Genomic DNA, 24807 nt, shown 5'->3' with positions numbered 1-24807 from the left:
GTAACACCCGTGGAGACGAAGAGGCTCTTGATGCCTGGCCGGAGATGAGCCGTTCTTTCAAGGTATTTTCTAATGGCACGGACAGGGCATAATTTTAAATCCTCAGTATTACCCGTCTTAGGGATGGCTGGTATGGAGAAACCTTCGAATTTAGGATCCCAGACCGCTGGGTTCTGGGTCTTCGCCACAAAAGAAGGAACGAACTTGAAAGATACTTCTTTCCACCCCTTCGAATGAGAGACGTCATACGACAGCCCACGGATCTCACCTACTCTCTTAGCGGACGCCAAGGCCAGCAAGAAGACTGCCTTGAGAGTGAGATCCCTGTCCACGATATCTTTCAAAGGTTCAAAGGGGGGGTCACTCAACAACTTCAGGACCTTAGCTAAGTCCCACTGGGGCACCCTACCTGCTTGTGGGGGGCAGGACTGCTCGAAGCTCTTGACAAGCATCGCGATGTGCCTAGAGGATCCCAGGTTGATGCCCTTCAGGAGGAAGACTTGGCCTAAGGCGGCCCGTACCCCTTTTATGGCTGGGATTGACATTCCCATTTTGTCTCTGAGATATACCAGAAAATCCGCTATGTCCGGGACAGAGGCATTGAGGGGCTTTATGTGCCTCGCAGCGCACCACTTCATGAAGGAGGCCCATTTAGCTTGGTAGACCGCAGCTGAAGACCTTCTCAGGTATAGCGACATTCTCTTAGCAGTGGCCGAAGAATACCCTTCCTTCTTCAGGAGTCGCTTGATAGTCTCCAGGCGTGAAGACGTAGGGACTGTGGGTTGTCGTGAAGTCTGAGAAAATGTGGTTGATGTAGAAGGTCTGACCTGTCGGGTAGAGGCCACGGAGGTTGACTCGCCAGGTCTTTTAGGTCTGCTAACCACTCTCTCTCCGGCCACCAGGGCGCTACCAAAGTCATCTTTAAGTTTCGGGCTGTCCTTACTCTGTTGAGCACTTGCCTTATCAACGTGAAGGGGGAAAAGCGTACATGTCTAGGTTGTCCCACCTATGCTGAAAGGCGTCCTCCAAGGCTGCCTTCGGATCTGGTACAGGAGAACAATATACGGGGAATTGGGCGTTCAGTTTGGTTACAAAAAGGTCCATCACCGGGGAACCCCAACGTTGGATGATGAGCTTGGCTACTTCTGGGAGGAGGGACCCCTCTGTCCCTACTATTTGGCCCACCCTGCTGAGACCGTCGGCCAGCACGTTTTTCTTCCCGGGAATGAACCTTGCTAACAACACAACCTGGTTCTCTTCTGCCCAATCTAGAATCTTTATGGTGAGATCGCACAACTCCCTTGACTTCAAACCTCCTTGCTTCTTTATGTATGCTACTACCGTGGCGTTGTCGCACATCAACGCCACGGTGTTTCCCCTTAGTAGATCTGCGAAGTGTAGGCAAGCCTTCTGGACTGCCTTCAACTCTAGAACATTGATGTGGAGTTCCTTTTCCCCGTCTATCCAGGTTCCTTGCGCTGTCTCGTCGAGGAGATGGGCTCCCCATCCCTGGTTGGAGGCGTCTGTGAACAGTAGTAACTCGGGGGGGGTCGTTCGCGAAGGGCATCCCCTTGAGTGAGTTCGACCGGCAATGCCACCATTCCAGGGAGGGCCTCGTGTTTGGTAGAACTGGGATTATTACTTGTTGCGAGTCCAGTTGGCACCAGAGGTTCTTCAGGTTCCATTGCACGGCTCTGAGTCTGATTCTCCCCTGGGGAACCAGTTTCTCCAACGACACCAGGTGCCCTATCAGTCTTTGCCAGTCCTTTGCTCTCCTGGGGCGCCCCGATAGGAACGGGCGAATGATTTCCATGAGATTGTTTATTCTGTCTTCTGAAGGGAAGGCTTTTCCCAGAATGGTATCTAGAGTCATTCCCAAGTAGGTCATTCTGGTGGATGGGGATAGGTTTGATTTTTCCGGGTTGATCACGATGCCCAGATCCTTGCAAAACTGGAGGAGTTTCATCCCTTGTTCCTCCAAGAGGTCCTTCGAGGAGGAAAGAAGCAACCAGTCGTCCAGGTATCGGATGAGGCGAATGCCTCGTTCGTGAGCCCACACTGAGACAGTCGTGAAGACTCTCGTGAACACCTGGGGCGCTGTTGACAATCCGAAGCAGAGGGTCTTGAATTGCAGGATCTGGGAACCCCATTTCACCCGGAGAAACTTTCGACTCGAGGGGTGGACCGGAATTTGGAAGTAGGCGTCCTTGAGGTCTATGGTCATCATGTAATCTTTCTCCCTCAAGGACAGTAGGACTGACTTCGGAGTGTCCATTTTGAAGTCTGTCTTCTTTATGAACTTGTTGAGAGCCGACAGATCTATAACCGGCCTCCACCCCCCCGTCGCCTTTTCTACCAGGAACAGGCGACTGTCGAAACCCGGGCCTGGGTGTAGAATTTCTTCCATGGCGCCCTTCTCCAACATGGAGGACACTTCCTCTTGAAGGGCGGTCTTCTTCAACGGGTCCTTGGGGACCAGCCACTCCGCCCGGCTGGCCGGGATTAGAGGGGGTGGTTCTGCTAAGAACGGTAACCTGTAGCCCTCCTTCAGTACGGACACTGTCCAGGGCTCCGCTCCGTGAGCCTTCCATGCTTGCCCAAATAGTCTGAGGCATCCCCCAACCCGAGGCTTGAGCGGGGATAGGGGGCCTCTCACTCTATCTCCTTCTGGAGGAGCGGCCTGAACGGCCTCTCCTGGAGGCAAAATAACCTCTCCTAAAGGAGGCTGAAGATGCTGGGCCCCCCCTACGGGGGTGCTGAGGCGCTGAGGACCAGGAGGAAGAAGGCGCTTCTCTCCTCGTCATGCTGGGGGAGGCCTGAGCCGTCGCGGCACTGTCTGAGACGGACCTCTTGTAGGGCGGTCTCCTTGTAGGTGTAGGCCTGGGGGTGCTTAAATCCTTCCTCTTCGACACCTTCTCCATAATGGTCTCTAAGTCTTTTAAGGGGAACAAGGAGTCACCCCACAAGGGCAGGCTCCTCATGGCCCGCGCTTCCCTGTCTGGGACCTTTCGGGACACCTTAGCCAGGATGGTGTCTCTCTTGCGGAGTACCCAATTCGCTGTCAAGGCGAGAGACTGGTACGTTAGGAACTTTAGGGTCTTGCCCCCGGAGGTAATAAGCTCCCTCAGGAGGTTCTGCTGTTCCGGGTCCGTGGGGTCAAACGAGGCTTGCACCCCTACTAAGGTGGAAGCCCACCAGTCCAGCCAAGAGGAGACGTGCACCAGGTCCCTCGACATTTCTTCCATCATGGCGGCCTCCGATGGAGAAAAACAAACTGGGGCCGAAGAGGCTCTATCCTCCGAGACGCCCTGACCCAGGATGTCAAGGGAAGGTTCTACTTTGCAGGGGCCTGGTCGTCGCCCTTCCGGTAAATATACCTTGCCCTGAGTCTTGAGCCCCTGGAGTAATTTTGAAGAACTCAGAGTTTTGGGGGCCTCGGCATTACTAGCCACCACTTTGTCTACGTATTCTTGCCCTAGGACAAGATCCCGGGCTAGAGGGAGAGCTAGAGAGGTCTTAGGCTGGGTAGGGGCCTGCATTAACCGTATAAGGCTGGACCTCCAGTAGTCCTCGTCGGTAGCTGCAGGTTCTTCAATTTTATGATGCCTCCTGATAAGGCCAATCACCCTTCTATAGGCCGAGTCCTCCGTTGGGGAACCCTCCCTACCGTCAGCCGAGGCCTCGGCTTGAGCCCGGGGAGCCGGGTCACCGGGCACACCCACCGGACGCCTTGTTCTTGATGCAAGGGGCGCTGCCCTACCGAGGTACTGGACTTCTTCGGCGGAGGCTTCCGCACCAGGGGCGGGGGTTAGCGCAGGCATCGTCGACCCAGCGAGGACTAGCGTCCGCTCAAGGTCTCTGGGGGACGAGGACGCGGCTCCCGTGGGCTGACCCGACAGCGGGAACAGTTCCTTCCGACCCGAGGGCCGCACCAGCTGGGCTGGTTCGGCCAGGCTGCCCGAAAGGAAGCGCGGTTCCCCCCGCTGGGCGGGGTGAACCGGAGGCTTCGCGGTCTTATGCCTGCCTGTAGAGTCCTTCTCGTGAACTTGCCTGCGAGGGTCAAAACCGTACTTGGAGGGAGGTCTCCTTTGGGAGAACTCCTTGGACCGGCGGTCCGGGGAACAACGTACCTCTGCCTCACGGGGTACGAAGACCCAATCGCCATCCGGTGACCTACTCCTGTATTTTCGTCTTGGAGAGCGGGAGCGTTTCCTGCTGTATCTGGAGCGCGATCTTGAACGGGAACGCCTGCTCCTGGACTGCTCCCTCCGACGGCGATGTTTCCTCCTGGCGTCTTCCCCCGACGAGTAATACTCCTCTGAAGAGCCCGACGACACTGCACTTACCGTACGGCGGGCGGGAGCGGGGACCGCGGGGGACTTCGTGACTCTTTAAGTGCCCGAGGTAGAAGGTTGTAGGAATTCTTCGGGAACTTCCGTGAGCGGGGTTGGGAACGAGATTTGACTCCCAACGCCAGGAAACCAGGGATCCAGGCCCTCTTCCATTCGCAAAGGGGACCTACCTGGTGTCTTAGGAAGTTTCCAACCGAAGGCATCACTCCCTGCAGAACCTAACTTACCCTGGTTGTCGCCGCCTGCCGAAGACCCTGAAACACAGGCCCACGAAGGGGGCGAAGACACAGACACAACGTTACTACCCCACAAGGGGTCATCGGAGGACACATGCCCCCCGAGCACAAGGGCCGAGTCTCCAGACGCACTGCTGGGCTCTTCACTAGCCCGAGAAGGACCCGCAACCCCCACTGCACATTCACTAGATTCTTGGGGAAGATCGCTCGGTTCTTCCCCACGACGGACTTACCTCGGCGCCTACTCTGGGTAGGGGACGGCGAAACAGAGGCCCCGTCGGACCGTTCACTGGGTGACGGTAGCGGCGAAGTAACACTAGCCTTCCTGGGTGAACGTTTCGACGATTTTCTCTTCTTCGTTCCGTAACGTACCCACTGGATATCACTCCAACCTACACACTCGGGGCACGTATCCGATGACGAACAAACCTTTCCCCTACAGGAGGAGCAAAGGGAGTGAGGGTCCACTTCAGGCTTGGAGAGGAACGCTCCACACGATTTACTGGCTCTAGGCCCAGGACAACGGCGGATTTGCTCCATAATGCACAAACGCAAGACACAGGAACGCAGGGAATCAAGGAATACACTGGGGAAGCACAAGGGTGGAAGGTGAACACACAGAAACACCAGGGATCAGTACACAGGAACACAAGTTACCACACGGGAAACACGTGGGACACACACAACGCACACAAAGGATTGATAGAGAACGAGAGTGACGTGGTGACACGTCGCGACCAGAGAACTTACTGACGATTTCGACCCAAGCGGACATCGACCTAGCGCTAAGCCTACCCTCGGGGCACATTCCTTAATGCTGGAGTAGGCCTCCATAGAAAACGGGATTGAGGGTACCCTACACAAAACTCTGGTGGGTAGAGAGGAGATTACAGGTAACTCCTAAGAAAGTAGTTCGAGGTAAGTATTTGTGTTGGAACAAATTTATTTTAATGTTACTGTTCTTGAAATATTTTATTTTTCCTTGTTTCCTTTCCTCAGTGGGCTAGTAGTTCGAGGTAAGTATTTGTGTTGGAACAAATTTATCTTAATATTACTGTTCTTAAAATATTTTATTTTTCCTTGTTTCCTTTCCTCACTGGGCTATTTTCCCTGTTGGAGCCCCTGGGCTTATAGCATCCTGCTTTTCCAACTAGGGTTATAGCTTAGCAAGTGATAATAATAATAATATCAGACTGAAAACCAAATTCACAGAGAATGCCTTACTGTGGTCGGAAAATTGAGAAGCATTCTTTCAAGCTGTTAATTGGCTTTGTGTCCATAGCTGCAATGGCATTATATTGATCCCATTCATATTCATGTTTATCAGCACTACTGTCAATGTTTATAGCTCACAGATTATTCCAAGCACTCTACACTCACTTCCTTGTTACCTATAGTTCATCAGAGAACAATCTTGTTCTACAGATGATTACAAGTGAATGAACCTGGTTCAACCTGGTAAACCAAGTCTGCTATGTCTTCCCCTGTGTGTGGAGAGGATGCTACCATTCTGGCAACTTATCAAACTTATCACCCAGTTTATATGGATTGACCATATGAAATACATCTTTGAAAAGTCTTAAATCCTTAATTATACCCTAGATTCACCAGGGGGTAGAGATATTTGACCCAAGAAGGTTATCATGCCTCTCCACAGACTGAAGCAGGGATGGTATGAAATTATGACTACTCCAGAATCACAGTACATGCGCTCCATTTTGCTGTAAGAAGGCTGGGATGTTATTCCTTGGGAGCCACTTTGTGTAAGGTATAGTCTCACTATAAACCATTAGAGGGAGAGAAAATAGCAATTATGGATGTGATAGATGAAGCATGCCACTTTTTCCATATCTCATTGGGGCTGTTAACCATAGGCCAGATCTATGCCTTTACAATCTTAAGGAAAAATCTTTCCAGTACCATTTATACTTTGTCCATTGTATGCCCAACAATGCAGCTGCCTTAATTTCACACCAATTGGTTTTAAAAAAAATGCAAAACTGTTTTTTCGATGATCCATTAATCATGCATGACCCATCAAATTATGTCAGTTGAGATTGCCATGATTCATCTTAGCTGCCATTGAAACGCCTAAAAATCATTTACTATTATAGTAAAGGTTTACAGTAGGGCAGACACAGTCTATGGACATGATTAATTCAAGTGACATAGAATGACAAACACTGTGCCACTATCTCCAATCCGTCCATACTGAAATAATGATGCCATCACAGATAAATTTCCCAAATATTCATTGGTTGCCCCTAAAACTCCACCACAATCACCAATTTTGCATTGGCCTTATGAGCTATGATAGAGAGGTCTTTTGTAAGGACCTCTCTCCAAGAAGGGTTATTCCAAGCTCTGCACTCAGATCACCTGGAAGTGTTCTTTTGCAGTCTTCATTCTTCTGCCCTGGAATGACTAGCTATTGAAGAGATGTGTGCCCGATGTTCATCTTTTAATCTCATAGCACCTTACTGAAGAGGCCTACCACCGTTGCATATTCTGCCAGCGTATCTATTCATTGCATTGTTTCTGACTACTTTCAGTATGGGTTGGGTTTGAACCAATTAATATCTGTAGGCAGATAGCCTACAGCAATTCGGCAATTATGATAGAAGCTATGGATGGCACTGACAGACTGGTCAGTCTGCTACCTTTTGCATCAGTGATTACCGGTACCTGCTATAGGATGGTGGTCCAGAATTTCATATTTCTATGTAGTTTGGGCATGTACCACCACATATCCACTGTTGCCTTCCCTCGTAGCAATTACAGGGAGGCCATCTGGTTTAAGTAAAGGAGGAACTGTTGCATCTACACCAAATAGTGCAGATTTAAGGGTAGTCCACCACTTGTATTCCTGGATTGTACCAGAAAGGGTTTCTTTTATGGTTAAGTTGTGTACCAGAAAGGGTTTCTATTATGGTTAAGTTGTATTCCTTTTCATTTGAAGCATAAACTCTCTGAACAAAAGCTCCAAGTTGAGTATAGTTATTTCAAGTCAAATCTGATCTTACCTTTCCAAAGATGATAGGCCTCCTACTTCTCCAAATCAGCACATCTACAATCATCATTGAACCATGGTTTATCTTTCACTCGGTACCTTAGCACACGAGAAGGGATACGCCTATCAATTATGTTGACTAGATTCTAATTCAAAGATCACTCAAAATTCCATTCCAGTCTGCTAGAGATTTCATGTAAATCTTATACGAGTATGATCAATCGAGGACAGGCTGGTCAGTCTTCACTACTAATGAAATCAAGGCATGTAAGATGTCCTAACTGGAGAACCAACCTTCTTTTTATAATGCCAGGAAAGTCTGTGTACATGAGGTCCAAGCAGTTACCAGACCTGTGAATAGCTTCATTTATGATTTGCTCACAGCCTGATTCAGAGGCAAAGTCTAAAGCTCTTAAGCCATGGTGATTGGTAGGAGAAACTAAATTTAACCATTACCTATGGTGAACATAGAAATCACCAACAAAGACAAAAGAGGCCTTTTTACCAACTTGTATCTTGGCCATAATGAAAAGAAGACAATCGAAGATAGAATCATCCATGTCTGGATTCCAGTAGATCTAACAAATAGAAGCTGTTATGCCTGCCACAAACTTTTATTACCTGAATCTCATGACATCCACATTCATAGCAGGACTTATGAGAAACAGGGTACTTAGTCCTAATATACATCACAATTCCTATGGCCCTAGGAATGGGATCTTGTTTCAAAATTATTGGATTCTTAAAACCAGTTATAAGGAGCTCAGGTGAGTGAGTGCCTCATATTAGAAACCAAAGTTTCTGAGCACAAAAAAATATCATACTGCTTGGAAACAACTGTTAGGTCTTGAATATTTGCATGAAGACCAAGAATATTGCAATACAGTAGACTATATTGACGAAATGTAAGACATACTGGTCTCAGTTTTCGCTCATTGTCTCCAGATAGCATAAGAATTAAAGGTAATAAAAAGGATACATCATACTTAAAACTAAAATAACAAAAATGATAACAAAAGAATATGTACATAGATATAAATAAAGTGTTTGATCAAACCCATAGACTATAGACAAAAAGGTTGGAAAAACTGGTCAACCTGGAGGAGCCAATACACCATGCAAGGCTAAATACCACCACCAGAATAGCCACTTCAACTAAAGGGAGGACAGTAAGAATGGTTTTAAAAAGAGATAATAACAGATAAGGAAAAGACAACATCTTGATAAACCACCAGTTCCCTCCCAAATAGATCCTAGAGTTGTTGATCTGCACAAAAGATGCAATAGGAATAGACCACAAGTGACTGCCCAGAGGAGACACAAGAAGGGAGATTATCTTGGTGAACAATTACTGTTTATTTCCCATGAGATAGTCCCTGTACAGTATCTCAGCCGCAGAGGAAAGAGGAACCAAGACGTGTCAGATTCGGGACCATCATGTGACAAACCCCTCTTCTCTAGTTATTTTTCACCCTTGGCTGTATGATTCTAAGACTTAAGCATAAAAGGACTTTCAGTCGTTCTAAAGATCCCAGGCTTACAGGGGAAACGAACAGGGATAGCACTACACCTCCTGTACTTCCTCACTTAAATCAAAGGATAAAGACAAAGATTCAGTCATCCCAGATCTACATTCAGGAGATGGAATTGATGTAAAGAGTGTAGCATCATCTGCATATGTAACAGGCTTATTTTCTAGGCCAAACCACATGTGTATATAGTATGAAAGGTAATGGGCCAAGAACACTACCCTGAGGAACACCAGATATCACATTCCTATATTCACTATGGTGCCCATCAACAACAATTCAATGATGATGCTAAGAAACAACCGACCCACTCCCAACTGTTTGAGTTTGAAAACAAGGGCCTTATGATTAACACGGTCAAAGGCAGCACTAAAATCAAAGCCAATCATACAAACTTCTTGACCACAATCAAGGTATCTTTGTATAGCATTGGAGATTGTAAGGACATCATATACTCCAAGGCCTTTACGAAATCCAAATTGCAAACTAGGGAACAGATGATTACCTTCAGCAAACCTATTAAAATGTTTTGCCAAAAGACATTAAAAATCTTTAGATAACATAATAAGAGTTATGGAAATTGGGCGGTAATCAGTTGGACTTGAGTTATCACAAACACATTTACATAGTGGAATAACATCGCCAATTCTCCAACAAGTACTAAACGCTCCTCTTCTTGCCTACTTGCACAAAATAGCAGATAACTTTGGAGCTAAGAAATCTGCAGTTTTTTTTATAAAAATTAAGGAAAAATACCATTTAGGTCTGCACCTCCATAAACATCAAGGTCTATCAGGAGAGCTTTAATTTCATGATATTGAAAAGCTAAACTAGTTAGTTTATCCTCAGGAAAACAGGAATGAGGAAGAACCAGTTTCTTATTACTCTGCTTACTCTCAAACACATCAGCCAAGAGGGTTGCCTATTCCTTTGGACAGTGAGTGACAGAGCCATCTGGTTCAAGTAAAGGAGGAACTGTTGCATCTACACTAAAGAGTGCAGATTTATGGGTAGTCCACCACTTATGTTCCTGGGTTGTACCAGAAGGGGTTTCTTTTATGGTTAAATTGTATTCCTTATCAGTTGAAGCATAAACTCTCTGAGCAAACTTTTATTACCGTAGACTCATGACGTCCACATTCATAGCAGGACTTATGAGAAGCAGGGTACTCAGTCCTAATATGCATTGCCATTCCCCTAATATACATCACCATTCCCCTAGCCCTAGGAATGGCATCCCGTTTCAAATTTATTGGCTACTTAAAACCAGTTATAAGGAGCCCAGATGAGTTCCTCATATTAGATACCAAAGTTTCTGAGCACAAAAGGATATCATACTGCTTGGACACAACTGTAAGGCCTTGAATATTTGCATGAAGACCACGAATATTGCAACACAGTAGATGGCATTGACGGAATTTAGGATGTACTGGTCCTGGATTTTGCTCATTGTATCCAGACAGCATAAGAATTAATGGGAATAAAAAGGATACATCATACTTAGAAATAAATTAATAAGAATGATAAAAAAAATATGCCCAGAAATATGAATAAAGCATCTGATCAAACCAATATACTATAGAAAAAAAAGTTGGAAAAACTGGTTAACATGGAAGAGTCGATACACCATGCAAGGCTAAATACCCTCCAGGATAGCCACTTCAAATGAAGGAAGGACAGTAAGGATGGTTTTAAAAAGAAAAAGAAACTGATAAGAAAAAGACAACCTCTTGATAAACCACCAGTTCCCGCCCAAATGGATCCCAGATTCATTGATCTGCACAAACGGCGCAATAGGAATAGATCACAAGTGACTTTGCCCAGAGGAGACACAAGGAGGGAGATTACCTAGGTGAACACTTACTGTTTATTTCCCATGAGATAGTGCATGTACATTATCTCAGCATCGGAGGATAAAGGAACCGAGACTTGTGTCAGGTTCTGGACCATAATGTTACAAACCCTCTTCTCTAGTCATTTTTCACCCTTGGCTGCAGGATTCTAAGACTGGGAATGAACAGGGATAGCACTGAAGCTCCTCTACTTCCTCACTTTGATCAAACGATAAAGACAATGACATTGACCCCCTCGGAGCCGGCTATCTACGGTTTCCGAGAAGAAAGATGCTTATGGACCAGATTCAGACTACTATGACAAGATCCTTCTAAATCCAACAGTTCGCAAGGCCTGGGATACAGAAAAGGGCAAATCAGACACCACTCTCCTCCAGGTTCTCCAGTGTATCTAAAGGGTCGACAGCCTGGGAATCCACCCTCTTCTTCACCTAGGGCCAGAAAGGCAGCCATTGACCATCTTTTCCGAACTACCGGGAGCTCTAGGCCTCGTGTATAATTTTCATGGTCCACACTGGCTACACCAATACTAGACAAGGTTGACTAACAGGTTTCTGCAAGGAAGGACTCATTGAAGGCAGGTAAGTTCTCCCGCCTCATTCCTCCAGCATTCGTCGAACAGAGGAAGTATTACAGGACTCTTGGAGCCCTTTCTTTGCCTCTTTCGTTGCAATCTGCAGTTGCCAAGTTGACACTAGGGTCTCGTCAGATCGATTGGCCTCGTCTTTGATTTCTTTCTCGTTGGCAGGATCCTATTCTATGGAGGCTACAGCCATGACTACCCTCCAAGTGGCATCTTGCTTGGACCACTGGTCAGGAGCAATTTGCTTTTTAATCAACATTGAGAATCTTGCAGATCCTGACAAACAAGCTATGAGGGATGTAATGATGACTGTCACTAGAACCATTAAATTCCTAATGACCTAGGCATTGAATCGGTGGGTTAATTTGGTCCTCAAATACTATGACTCCATAGCCACAAGATTCGTGAGGAGCATCAGCCGGTGAGAATGGTTAGAACTGCAAAAAACTTCACTTAAGGGTCCTGCATTGTTCCCTTCGTAGGAAGTGGAAACCACAACAGTGATGGAGCAAGGATAGCCAGGACTTGCTCCTCCAGCATACGGTACGCTTTTGACAGCAACAACCATCCTCCTCCTCTGTCCAGGCTAAAGCGACAACACCAGTGTTGCAACCTATGGGAGGATGCCTACGTTTCACAGGGAGGAGGTGGTGATCCCATCGAACGGAGAAATGGACGATGGATGTTCTTTCCTCCAGGTACCTTTCAACTCTCCCTGTCTATCGATTCGTCCACCTACAACATCATCTTATTGCCTAGGTTCATTAAAACATGGCCATCCATGCATTAGCTCAGAACATGCTGGAGAAAGGCTCTCTCTAAGATATCAACGACGACTCACCAAGCTTCAGTCCACTTTCTTGTTGAGAAGGCATGTGAAGGCTGGAGACCAGTCATCAATCTCACCCCTGAACGAATTTGTCCTTCAAACCTCGTTTAAGATGGAGACTGCAGTCACAGTAAGACAAGCAATCAAGCCCATAGACACTTCATGATCACAATTGACCTAAAGGATGCTTACTTTCAGATTCCAGTGCATCTTTCCTCCCAAGAAATCCCTTTGGGTAGTTGTCGCAAATAAAGTGTACCAGTTCCGTGTGTTTTATTTCGGTCTCTCAAGGACTCCGCACGTTTTCACCGGAGTGTTCATCTTATTCTTAGCATGGGCACATGCCAACTCATATGTCTCCCCCTCTAATTAGGTGACTAGCTATTAACAGCGAATCAAGTGGAAATCCTTCTCTTTCATTTTGTTACAATTTGGGGATTGTGGTGAATCAAAAGAAGTTTGCACTAGTATCTCCAAGAAGAAACTGACTTAAGTCGGAATGGACATCAACACAGTTCTCTGAAAAAAAATCTTCCCATATCAGGACAGAATCTCTCTCATCAAAAGTGTTACTTATCCTTCTTGCGACAGTCCCATCTACCTGCACAATAGTTGGCAGAGACTCCTCTGACATCTCACGTCCTTAGAACATGTGGTGCTGACCAGTCGTCTTCACCTTTGTTCACTACAGTGGGAGTTGAAAGGGCAATGGTCTCAGTATCTCATCCAGCCCCTCTCACTGGTGCCTATAGGGTAGGAGGCCAGAAGAGATCTCCAGTACATTGGTAGTTGGATGGCTCAAACCTGTTGTAAAAAAGTCGCACTCCAAGTTTGGCCTTCAAAGTTCCTTCTCTTCACTGATGCACCCAGGGAAGGTTGGGGCACACACCTCCTTCAGTAAATGGTGCTGGGTGGGTGTTCATTGCTGGGTGGCCAGAGCCATATCAACATGTCAGGGCTGAAGTCAGCATTTCTGGCCCTTCACCACTTTTCCATTTTCATTCTAGTTACTCGATGGTGTTGATGAGCAACAACATTACTGTCGTGACCTATGTCAACAAGCAGGGAGGTACCATGTCACTTCGACTATGTCAACTAGCAATAGAAGTTATTGAGTGGGAGGATCTCAGCTCAATTGCTTTATAAGATTTCTTCATTCACAGCAAGCAGAATGTAGTGTAGATACATTGAGCAGAAGGACTCAAGCAGTTGGTCCAGCATGGTATTTGATTACTCAGATAGTGACAGATATCCTTTATTTGTTGGGTTTACCAAAACACCCAGTTTATTGCTCTCGAATTCCAGAACCAAGAGCCATGTTTTAGGATGCTTTCCAGCACCCATGGAATTGCCTCGTCTCCCATCTGTTTCCACCCTTTTCCCTCATCAGAAGAGTCTTTAATTAAGTTTGAGTAATGCCCATCCTTAATCTGACTCTTGTGGCCCCGAAATGGCCACAAGTAGAATGGTATCCATACTTTTTACTTCTGCTGATAAAAAGATTCTGAGGGAATAGCCACCTCTTCCCAATTTAGTGCGCCAACCACATGCCAGGATTTTCCACGAAATACAGTAGTGGCATCCCATCAGCTTCACGCATGGAGGTCAACAAGCATCTCCTCTTTAAGAAAGGCTTTTTGTGTGAAGATGCACGTGAGATGTCTGGGTACCTTTACCATTCCTCCCCCCTCCATGTATCAGACCAAGTTGGCCATCTTTTATGGTTGGTGTTGTACGAGGGCTATCCCTCCTCTTGAAGCTTCTATTCCACTCATAACTTCTATTCCACAGCTGACTTAATCCTTTACCTCCATTTCAGGGGTAAAAGTCAATCGCTCACCCTAAAGCTTAGTCTTTCGACTAAAGAGAGTGAACATTTGTTCTTCAATAGAATCTCTATGGCCATATGAAGTTTCGAACAGACTTGCCCTCCAGTCAATGTGAGACTTCTCCCATGGAACGTGGTGAAAGTCTTGTGCTAATTGAAAAGTCCAATTTATGAGCTGTTGGAACATGGCTCTGATAGAAGTTTTACCCTGAAAACAGTTTATCGGTTAGCTTTGGGTTGAGCTAAACGTGTTGGCGAGTTTCATGGTCTCTCTTTTGACATCACTCATTCAAGGGGTTGGAGCCTGGTCTTGTTCAGGTCTCGTTCAATTTTGTCAGTTCTGGATCCTAGGTTTTTATTTTTTAGGTTGCCAGCCTTCAAGAGGTATCCTATGATTCTGATTGTTTGCTTTTGTGCTCTGTGAGAGCTCTGGGTTGCTGTCTCAAGCAAATTCAAGAAATCATGCTAAACCTGCAGCACATATCCATTAGTACGGGTATGGTAACGAAAAACGTTACAAAGAGCACCATTTCTTCTCGGTTATGGGAGGTCATTGGTCGTACCCTTGCACCTCCCTCTTCTTCCTCAATGGGAAGGCCTCAAACCAGAACACATCAGAACAGATATGTTGATGCTACACTAAGTAAAAATGCTCCACTAAGTAAAAAAAAAATAAAAATAGAATAGTCTTTTTAGCATAGGTTCTTCAGATTGGGATATGGAATCATACAGATATGTTTACTACCCATTACCTGTGGGATGTGATTCACATGTACCCAGACACCTTCATTCTAGGGTCTGTTGTAGAAGCACAGGAGGTGGTATAGCTACCTCGGCTCCTTTCATAGGATCATTAGATCTGGATTGAGGGCAAAGGTTATGGGCAATTCTGGGATAAAAATCAAGAGTGACTTCTTCTTCTTCTTCTTCTCCTTCTTCTTTGTCTACATCTTTTCCCACTTCTATGTGGGGTCGATGTTTCTGGTAAGCTTTCTCCATCTACCTCTGTCCCACACCTCATCACCGGTTGATCCCTTTGATCGAAGGTCATCCTTAATACAGTCCACCCACCTTCACTTTGGTCTCCCTCTCCTTCTCGTTCCCTGTACTTCCATTTCCATCACTCTCCTCCCAATATACTGTTCATCTCTTCTTATGACATGACCATACCACCTCAGTCTACTTTCTTGGAAATTATCTGATAGTTTTCTAACTCCTGTGGTACACCTAATTACCTCATTCCATATCTTATCTCTTCTTGTCACCCCACACATCCATCTCAACATTCTCCTCTCTGCCACATCCTTCTTCTCTTCTGTCTTCTGTATTGCCCACGTATCCGCTCCATACACCATTCCCGGTCTCACAACTGTCCTGTGTACTTTACCTTTCAACTTTCCCCCCTCAGTGGCTGGGTTGATAAAAATCAAGAGTGACTGGCCCCTCCTTTTCCTTTTGATCTTCCCTTCTTGTGGGGTAAAGCATCAAGTGTCTATAGCGTGCTGGCACTGGATCTTGGTGCAGGTAAGCCCCACTCAACGTGTTACTGTTCTATGCTCACATATAGTTCAGTACACTAGAGTATTTTCCCCGCATTCCTTTACGAGGGGGAGTGTGACAAGACAAGCAAACCCATGATTCATAATTATGACACTTGGAAGGGCAAACGCAAATCTATTATGAACTTTTAGTCAAGTCTTATGACACAATTTTCAGCTCGAGAACAACTCTTGATGCCAGGGTCATGTACCTGTGAGTGTTTGCTGAACCTCTAGTGCACAAGTTGCATAGATGCTTAACTAATCAGCATTAACATACAGAGTTTTAAGTTTCCGGGATAAGTTTTAAGCCAGTTTAAAGGCCACCCATGACAAAGACAAGGGACAGTGACAGTGCCCCATCAAGCAGGACAATGCCCTAGAGACTGACCATATATACATATGATCAGTGCCTAAGCCCCCTCTCCACCCAAGCTAGGACCAAGGAGGGCCAGGCAATGGCTGCTGCTGATGACTTAGCAGATAGACCTGTAAGCTCCGATAAACCCTCCATCCTTAGCTTATAAGGATGGTGAGGTTATAGCGACCATAGGAACTAACGAGTTTGAGCGTTATTCAAACCCTAGTCTGGCGATCACCAGTCAGGGACGTTACCACATAGGCCACCACAACCATAATGAAACGTTTACTTCTGCCGACCCAAATATGAGTTTCCTATATAAGTGACGATGGTTTGAATATGTATGGGAGCAGATGACAGACTTGGAGGTAATTTGTATTTTTCCCCATCCATACAAACCCGAGTCCCTTACTCATAGTTGCCCACCAGCACCAACCCCAGAATGAATCCAAGCTGCAATGAAAGCAAGTTGCCTGTGAGCAAGTAGGGAAGCAATCTCCTCTCAGCAACTGGGCCAGTAACTACCGATCAGTTGTTTACACCAAGTTATTTCTTTTAACTGCTGTATTCCAGCTTGCACTGTTATCATTCCCCTATGTAAGGGACTAGGGTTTGTATAGTTATGAAAAATTACAAATTGCTTGCAAATTGTTTTTTTTTTTTTTTAGATAGACGACACATAATCCAAATAATTTTATATATGTAACTAAGGTTCAAAGATTTTAATTTACTTACAGTTCTCCAGCGTACTGAGGAAATGTCCAGTACCAATTTAAGCGTAGAAACCATATACAAAGGTACTTAGAGTAAGACAGATCACACAATTGATGTTAATCATCCTGTAGAAAAAAAAATACAAGAATATAGTTGAAATGAATTAATAAAACAATTTTACTTATCCAATTAGAATAATGGCAACATGCAAAAAATTTAACTTCCATATTGAGTGCTGCTATGTACTAAATGGAAAATATTCTTTTTTATCAGTGTTTAATACAGCTTTAAAATGTAAAAAAATGCAAATTGAATTTTCAAGTGTAGACAGTTACAAGCAAGCATCATGCAGAGTGAATTAACCAAAATTTATTCCATATGAATTAGTTATGTAGTGTCAAGAAGTTGCAAACTCAAGCTGTAGCATATTCTTATACACTAAATCCATATCCCTATTAGTTTGAAAAAAAAAAATTATGCTCCATATATTTCCTACTGGAATGCTATTAAAATGTTTCATATTTAGAAGTTTTATAAACAACATTTTCCACTTGATTTTTTTTGGCATAAAACATTAGCAATGTCATTTCCCATGCTTTTAGTTCCTAACAAACTTACAAAATATTTTTTTTGACTAATAGAGCAACTTTAAGAATTAGGCCCTATATATAGAAAATAATCTATGCAACACTTTCCCTAGTTTAAAAGTGGAGTCAGTTAGGTTTATCAGTTTGAAGCTTGTAATAGGCTTAACTAGTTAGCCAAATTCCTCTTTTAGTGCAAGGATTGAGATACCGAAGAACCCTTAAAAGGATTTATCAAATGAGAAATGGCAAAGATTAAATGATTGGTTGCCTAAAATTCTGGGTCACTTCACTTCTCAATTCTCGGAGGTCATATCGAAGAGTAGTCGCCAATTACTTCATGGGCCTCAAAGTGAAAGGATTACTGTATTTTAATACAAGAAAAGGAGAATTTCCCATGTTTGTCCTTTTACATTTATTCTTTCTAATTGCTTAGATTGTCTGTCTGTCTGTCTGTATAGATTGCCTTACCTTGTGTAAGACCCAGGCTCTGATTAACACGATATAACCAGGAGCAGAACCCTACATGAGCCTTGAACTTCATCAACAATTTCAAATATACTGATGTTTAGTTGGCTATTATTATTACTTGCTCAGCTGCAACTCTAGTTGGAAGAGCAGGATGCTATAAGACCAAGGGCTCCAACAAGGAAAAAATAGACAAGTGAGGAAAGGAAATAAACTATTGCTAAAAATTAAATAAACTATATATGAGTAGTAATTGATACGAATGATAAAGTATCCTAATATCTCTAACTTGAAATAGACATGTCGTAAACTATGAAGAGGGATTCGCATCATCCTGTTCCACCTACAACTGCATAGTATAGAGTCTTTATGATGGAGGAAGCAAGGGTGTAATAATTGTAACTACATATCTAGTACTAAGTTAAGGATGGTGCAGTCTGTGAAGATCTGACTGCAAGGGATGGTCAGAATTATGAAAAATCTTATGATAGCTTCATCCACAACAAACTAACAGAACAACTATGTCAGTGATCAATATGCAGATGTGGTGTGAGAAATTTAATAGATCGTAAGTTTTTTGTCCAACTAGGTAATATGAGATCCAGCAGCTGAAAACCATTGTTGCAAGAAAGGGCAAATGATAAAATTTATGCACTTTTGTAGAAAAAGAAAATCCTTCATGGCTCATGAAGAAAAGCTATAGCAAGTTTTCAATGTTCCACTTTGCGAGAAATTTTAATACAGTCTTAGAAAAGTTTTTACGGCTCAGCAGAAGTCAGACAAATTATTGTGAACAGATATCTAATCCGTTCACTTTGGAATACAGCATAGTAGCAACAAGTGCCCCGACAATGTAGTGCTGCTTTTTGCAGTTGCTGTAATATTCCTATTTATTTAATGACAAATATCGATTAATTTACCACTTTCTCAATAGATACCCAAACAATTTTTATGATGTTACTACTTCTTAGACATGTATGCTCTGTGAAGAATTTTCTCCACTATTCTTCTTTCCTTGTGTATTTTGGTCTCGCTCTCAATATAGTAGTTACCCTTAAAATATTCGCTCTCGCACTTTTACGTTTTCTTCTACCGAAACCTAAGAAGACTGCTTTCACTGAACAATGTCATGTTCGTGACGTCACTGCGTAGAAACGCAAGACAAAAGTTACGCTACGTGCGTCGATTCTTTTTTTTTAAACAATGAGTGTCAAGATAAGTTATTACACTGGTTTTGAATATAATTCTAGTACTGCCGATTTATAAGCAGCTTAGTTTATCTCTTCAGTACTAATTCTTGTTTGAATTATTTTCAAGATGTATGCCCATCCCACCAGTACATTGCTAATTAGGCCTACTCATTTAAATTAAAAATTTTTAGCCTGCCAGAATAGGTAGGATTACTTTGTGTATATGTTCCCCTAGAACTGCAAGATTTCTCTTTGTATTTTGTACAAAACCCTGCCTCCAACTCGCTCCTTACAATAATACAATGCCCTGCCAGAAAGTCCCAATATGACACCTCAACTGCGTTATCTTAAACACTGCAGGCCTCACCTATTTGGAAGCTGAACCAAGGTAACGGTAACGGCCATGCAACCTGAAAGTTACCTGAGTATTTAGCCGTTGTGACCGCACCGGTCAATCTGCATCCCTCTGGCTCACCCCAACATGCCCAACTCCTCACCAAGCAGAGGAGGAATTCTGGTGTCCAGTCGGCTGGAGAGAGAGAGAGAGAGAGAGAGAGAGAGAGCGATAGGGGGAAGATCCGAGCCTGGGAACTGTGCCAGCTATACTCGATCTACCAGGAAGCAAGGAAAACAAAGGGGTGAGCCAATTCAACGAAAGGTGCAAACAATCCACAGCGGCCATTTTGTGGAAAAGGGCTTTCCAAGAACTTGAGTGAGGAGTGCAGGTTAAACATCTGGCCACTTAAAATTTTCCTCATGCTTAGATCAGAGTTAGATTTTCACGTTATTTAGCATTGCTGGGTTTTTATACAATTTGGGAAGAGTGCGTGGGAATTATAATATAAACTTTTGTGTACATATTTTTGCTTTTAGAGTGGTCCATTCTTGGGTCACAGGTCCACGTGTCCGACCTCAATTCTTTATAATTTGCCATTGCATAAGACTTTGAGACTAGAACAACAATATTTTCATTATTATTTTACCTTTATTGATGGGTTTTAATTATCTGCCAACATTGACATGTCCAATTACACGTGACATTTGTAATAAAAGTACTTAGATTAGATTATTTATACCTGTTCGTATTTATGCTCCCTTTATTCATTGATTGCGTCTTTAGTATAAATATTCAATGTCGGCATAGCATACCCGAAATATTGAAAGGAGTAATTTATCTAAATAACTTAAAGGTAATAGTGTGTTAGCGATTGACGTAGTATTCATTTTCAGTACTTCGAAGGTAAAGATCCCCTCCATTGTCATTGTCTCCATTCATAATGTAAAGTTCCTGTCCAACATCTCACTGGGGTCCATGGAATGGTGTCAAAATAGAACATTAGATTGTTGACAGCTTTAGAATTGACAAAGTTAAAGTAGGCCATCAAATTACTTTTTCCTCATGTGGAGTTGCTAGGCCTCTGGACAGAGTACAGTTTTCTATTTAGAGTGAAGGTTTGTGAACTACATCACCAAGTTATTTCCAAGGTGTCTGTGTCCTTAAGTATTAGTGCTCCTACCCTACCCTGGAGATCTTTGTAGGATGTTGTAGGGAGACATTCCTGAAACAAATGTTCCTACTCAAAAAATAAAAATATTCCACACGAGTGGTCCTTCGAACCGGATCATTTACCTTTGACTTATGAAGCAGTAACATAAATCAGCTGGATTAAGCATCAAGTACCTCGCTATATTACTCCAATTCACATGCACCAGTCAGTTTGTCGAATGTGTAAAGCCCAGACTTGAATTGGGAAGAGAGATTTGTCATCACTATGATCTTATTGTAAGGAAAAACAGAGTAACCAGGTTCATTTGTTGTTTAAAGGTTCTCTACAACATGATGCAAGCACTTCATTTTGTATCGAATCCAGTCACCTTCATGTTGTGGTGGGTTCCGTTCATAGCCAGAAAGTTCTAAGCTGCTTGAACTAAGGTTTTGTGTTGCTCAGACGTCTGTATTTACTGCTCGACGAGAGCATCGGTCTATCTAGTTCTGTCATCTAACTTTGTCATTTAACATCAAATTTTTATCTTTTTGTACCTCAGTTTACCTTCCCTCGTGCAGTTTACCTTCCCTAATTTTCCAGCTAACGTTCCCCATATCACTAGCACATGTCCTTGTCCAACAAAGCAAATTAGTGCACTGTAATTTAAGTTTTCTTACAAGTGATGTAGAAACTTAATTTCATCAAGTCCCTTTTGTTCCGAGATGGCGGATCTTGTTTACAACCCAAACTAGATTGTTCTTATTTACTGTTTAAAATAAGGCATGTAACTTTCTGCGTGTTTTCTTTCATTAACTAGGTAGTCTCATTTGTAACTCCATTGTTTACCACTTATAAAAGCAACATTGATTTAATCTTTATCCCGTGTGTTGGGAAAAATTTGGTGTTTGTCCTCTGTGCGAAGAGATTTGGCCTTATCCCTTGCGTGGGGGAAAGTTAGTTCGTCCTCGGTGTGAGGAAAATTGTGTCGAGTCCTTTGCGTAAGGAAATTTTGTGTCTAGCCTCTGCGAGAAACAATGTTTATCATCCATGTGAAGAGATGTGGGTTTACCTCTGTGTAAGGGAATATATCTTTGTCCGCTTTGTAAATGTTTATTTATCTGTCCTTTCCGTAAGTAGATTTTGTGTTTTGCCCTTTTCGCAAAAAGATTTTGAGTTTAACCTCTGTATGAGGGAAATTCTATGTTTGTTAGCCTCTACAAGAGTGCATTTTTACAGTCAAGTTGTTGCCTCGTGCGCCTATAGATTCTGAATTTGGTGATTACCTTAGTGTACCCGGAACTCTGAAACCATGTCAAATTAGTGTCAGCCTTGACCTGTTATTTCAACATTTAATGCAAATTTTTTGTCTCATAAGCCCATGCGCTTTTCGACATGTTTTTGCTCTCATAGGTAGTTTTTGCGATTGGTTGCTTTAAAATTCAATAATGATGCTAAGAAACGACCTACCCACTCCCAACTGTTTGAGTTTGAAAACAAGGGCCTCATGGTTAACACGGTCAAAGGCAGCACTAAAATCAAGGTCAATCATACAAACTTCCTGACCACAATCAAGGGATTTCTGTATAGCATTGGAGACTGTAAGAAGGGTATCACATGCTCGAAGGCCATTACAAAAAACAAATTGCAAGCTAGGGAAGAGATGATTACCATCAGCATACCTATTAAGACGTTTTGCTAAAAGACTTTAAAAAACTTTAGATAAAACAGGAGTTATGAAAATTGGGTGGTAATCAGTTGGACTTGAGCTACCACAAACATATTACCAATGCTCCAACAAGTGCTAAGAGCTCCTCTTCTTGCTAACTTGCACAAAATAACAGATAACATTGGAGTTAAGAAATCTACAGTCTTCATAAAAAACAAAGGAAAAATACCATTTGGATGTACACCTCCATAAGCATCAAGGTCCATCGAGAGAGCTTTAATTTTACGAGATCGAAAAGCTAAACTAAATAGTTTAACCTCAGGAAAACAGGAATGAGGAAGTTCGAGCTTCTCATTACTCTGCTTACTGTCAATCACATCTGCCAAAAGAGTTGCATTTTCATTTGGACACTGAGTGACAGAGCCATTTGGTTTAAGCAAAGATGGAACTGTTGCATCTACACTAAAGATTACAGATTTAAGGGTAGTCCACCACTTATTTACTTTAATACACCGCTTCTCCCCTCCATTGTTGTCATCTCCATTCATAATGTAGAATTCCTGTCCAGCATCTCATTAGGGTCCCTACTCCCTGGGACGGGGCAAAAACAGAGCCGTAGTGGGATAGCTTTAGAATTGATAAAGCTAAAGTAGGCAATCAAATTACTTTTTTCACATGTAGGGTTGCTAGGCCTCTGGACAGAGTACAGTTTTCTGTTTAGATTGAAGGTTTGTGAACTTCATCACCAAAGTTATTACCAGGGTGTTTGTGGCCTTGAATGTTAATGCTCCTACCCTCCCCTGTGGATCTTTGTAGGATGTTGTAAGGAGACATTCCTCGAAAAACAAGTTCCCACTCAATAAAATTTCTCCACATGCGCAAAAATGAAATTCTGGATGTGTTATAGGAAGCACTGTACTTTTGTTTACAGAAACTTAAATCTCTACTAGTTACAGACGAGAATATGGGTAAAATACTAGAAGCCAAAATTACTCACTTGTTCCAAAATGGGGGTTCCCGCAGGAAATGAGCAGCAGCCGCTGCCCGTTGTTCCTCAGTCACTTCACATTTGCTTGTATATGTTTCTGTGCTGATTATGGATACCGCAGAACACGTATTGGTAGATGACCCCGCTAAAAGTGTATAGTAGTTAACTACCATATATTTATAAAACTAATATGAGGAAATTTAAAAAAAAAGACATATGCAACTAGTACTAGTATAAAGTACTACATGAACATTTACTTGATAAATTGTAATTGATGTTAAACACAAATATGTTATGATTTGATTACAGTTCCAGCTGATTACAGTCTTTAGGTTAAAGTAGTATAGGCAAATTACAAATCTTATTTGATGGATTACTATATTTAGGCAATAATTTAGGGTGGTGAATTTTTTAAGACTATTATAAGCAATATGAAAAAGCCACTTTAGAAAAAACAAAAACATTATAAAGGTCTTATATAAACTGTAGTTAGAGGGTTTTGTTTTAAAACAATCATAAAATTCTTATCACTACACAAAACTATTCTATAAGGGTAAAAGTCGTCATAGAATAATAGATGGTTGAACGAAAACATGCATTCTGTATTTTCGATAAAATTCACCCCATGGATATTTTCTGAAGCTTTGAATATCCATCTAGCTTAAAGGACTTCTATAATTGTTACCATCATTATAGTTTTTATATTTAACCTTATGCCAACCATAAGGAATTGCGATGAGAGTTATCCTTTAGATGAAACATCATGTATTTTACCTTAACAGAATACAGTTTTATGAAATGTACCTTTATATATTACATCTGTATGAAATATACCTTAGCAGATCACATCTGTATGAAGTGTACATTAACTGATAACAACTGCATGAAATGTGCCTAGACAGATCACTGCTGTATTAAATGTACCTTTTACACATCATATCTCTATGATAGGTGCTTTAATAGAACACAACTGCATAAAATGTGCTTTAACAGGTTACAACTGTATGAAATGTACCTTTACAGATCACAGCTGTAAAAATGTGCCTTTACAGATCACTGTTGTATGAAATGTACCTTTAAAAATCACAGTTGTATTTTACAAGTCACATCTATGTGAAATATACTTTTAGAGATCAGACCTCTAGGCAATATGCCTTTACAGATCACAGCTGTATCAAATGTACCTTTACAGATCACAGTTGTTCCCTTTATAGATTACAGCTGTATGAAATGTGCCTTTACAGGTCACAGCTGTATGAAATGTACCTCTACAGATCACAGCTGGATGAAATGTTCCTTTACAGATCACATCTGTATCCACTGTGTCTTTATCGGGCACAGCTGTATGATATGCAGGTTACATTTACAGGTGAAAAATGTAGGAAATGTGCCTTTACATATAAGAGCTACAGCTCTTATATGTGCCTTTACAGATCGCCGCAATATGAAATGTGCACAGATGTATGATATATAAGCTACATTTAAAGGTCACAGATGTATTAAATGTGCCTTTACAGATAAGAGCTGTATGAAATGTGCCTCTACAGATCAGACTTGTATGAAATGCGCACTTACAGGTCACAGCTGTATG

General features: G+C 42.9%; 1 protein-coding gene across 3 annotated transcripts in view; it reads right to left on the bottom strand.

Moving 5' to 3' along the window:
* The window catches only part of LOC137638826 (sodium/mannose cotransporter SLC5A10-like), a 92969-nt gene that overhangs the window by 9159 nt on the left and 59003 nt on the right, over nt 1-24807 (bottom strand). For all 3 annotated transcript variants that reach the window (XM_068371216.1, XM_068371217.1, XM_068371215.1), the window contains 2 exons: nt 23226-23361; nt 16855-16958 (listed from right to left, as the gene is read on the bottom strand). In XM_068371216.1, the coding sequence (XP_068227317.1) occupies nt 16892-16958; nt 23226-23361 (203 nt within the window). In that variant the 3' untranslated portion in view covers nt 16855-16891. The remainder of the gene's footprint in view (nt 1-16854; nt 16959-23225; nt 23362-24807) is intronic.

This window comes from Palaemon carinicauda, chromosome 3 (assembly GCF_036898095.1).
Source record: "Palaemon carinicauda isolate YSFRI2023 chromosome 3, ASM3689809v2, whole genome shotgun sequence".
Lineage (NCBI taxonomy): Eukaryota > Metazoa > Arthropoda > Malacostraca > Decapoda > Palaemonidae > Palaemon > Palaemon carinicauda.
This window is presented reverse-complemented; position numbering and strand designations above follow the sequence as displayed.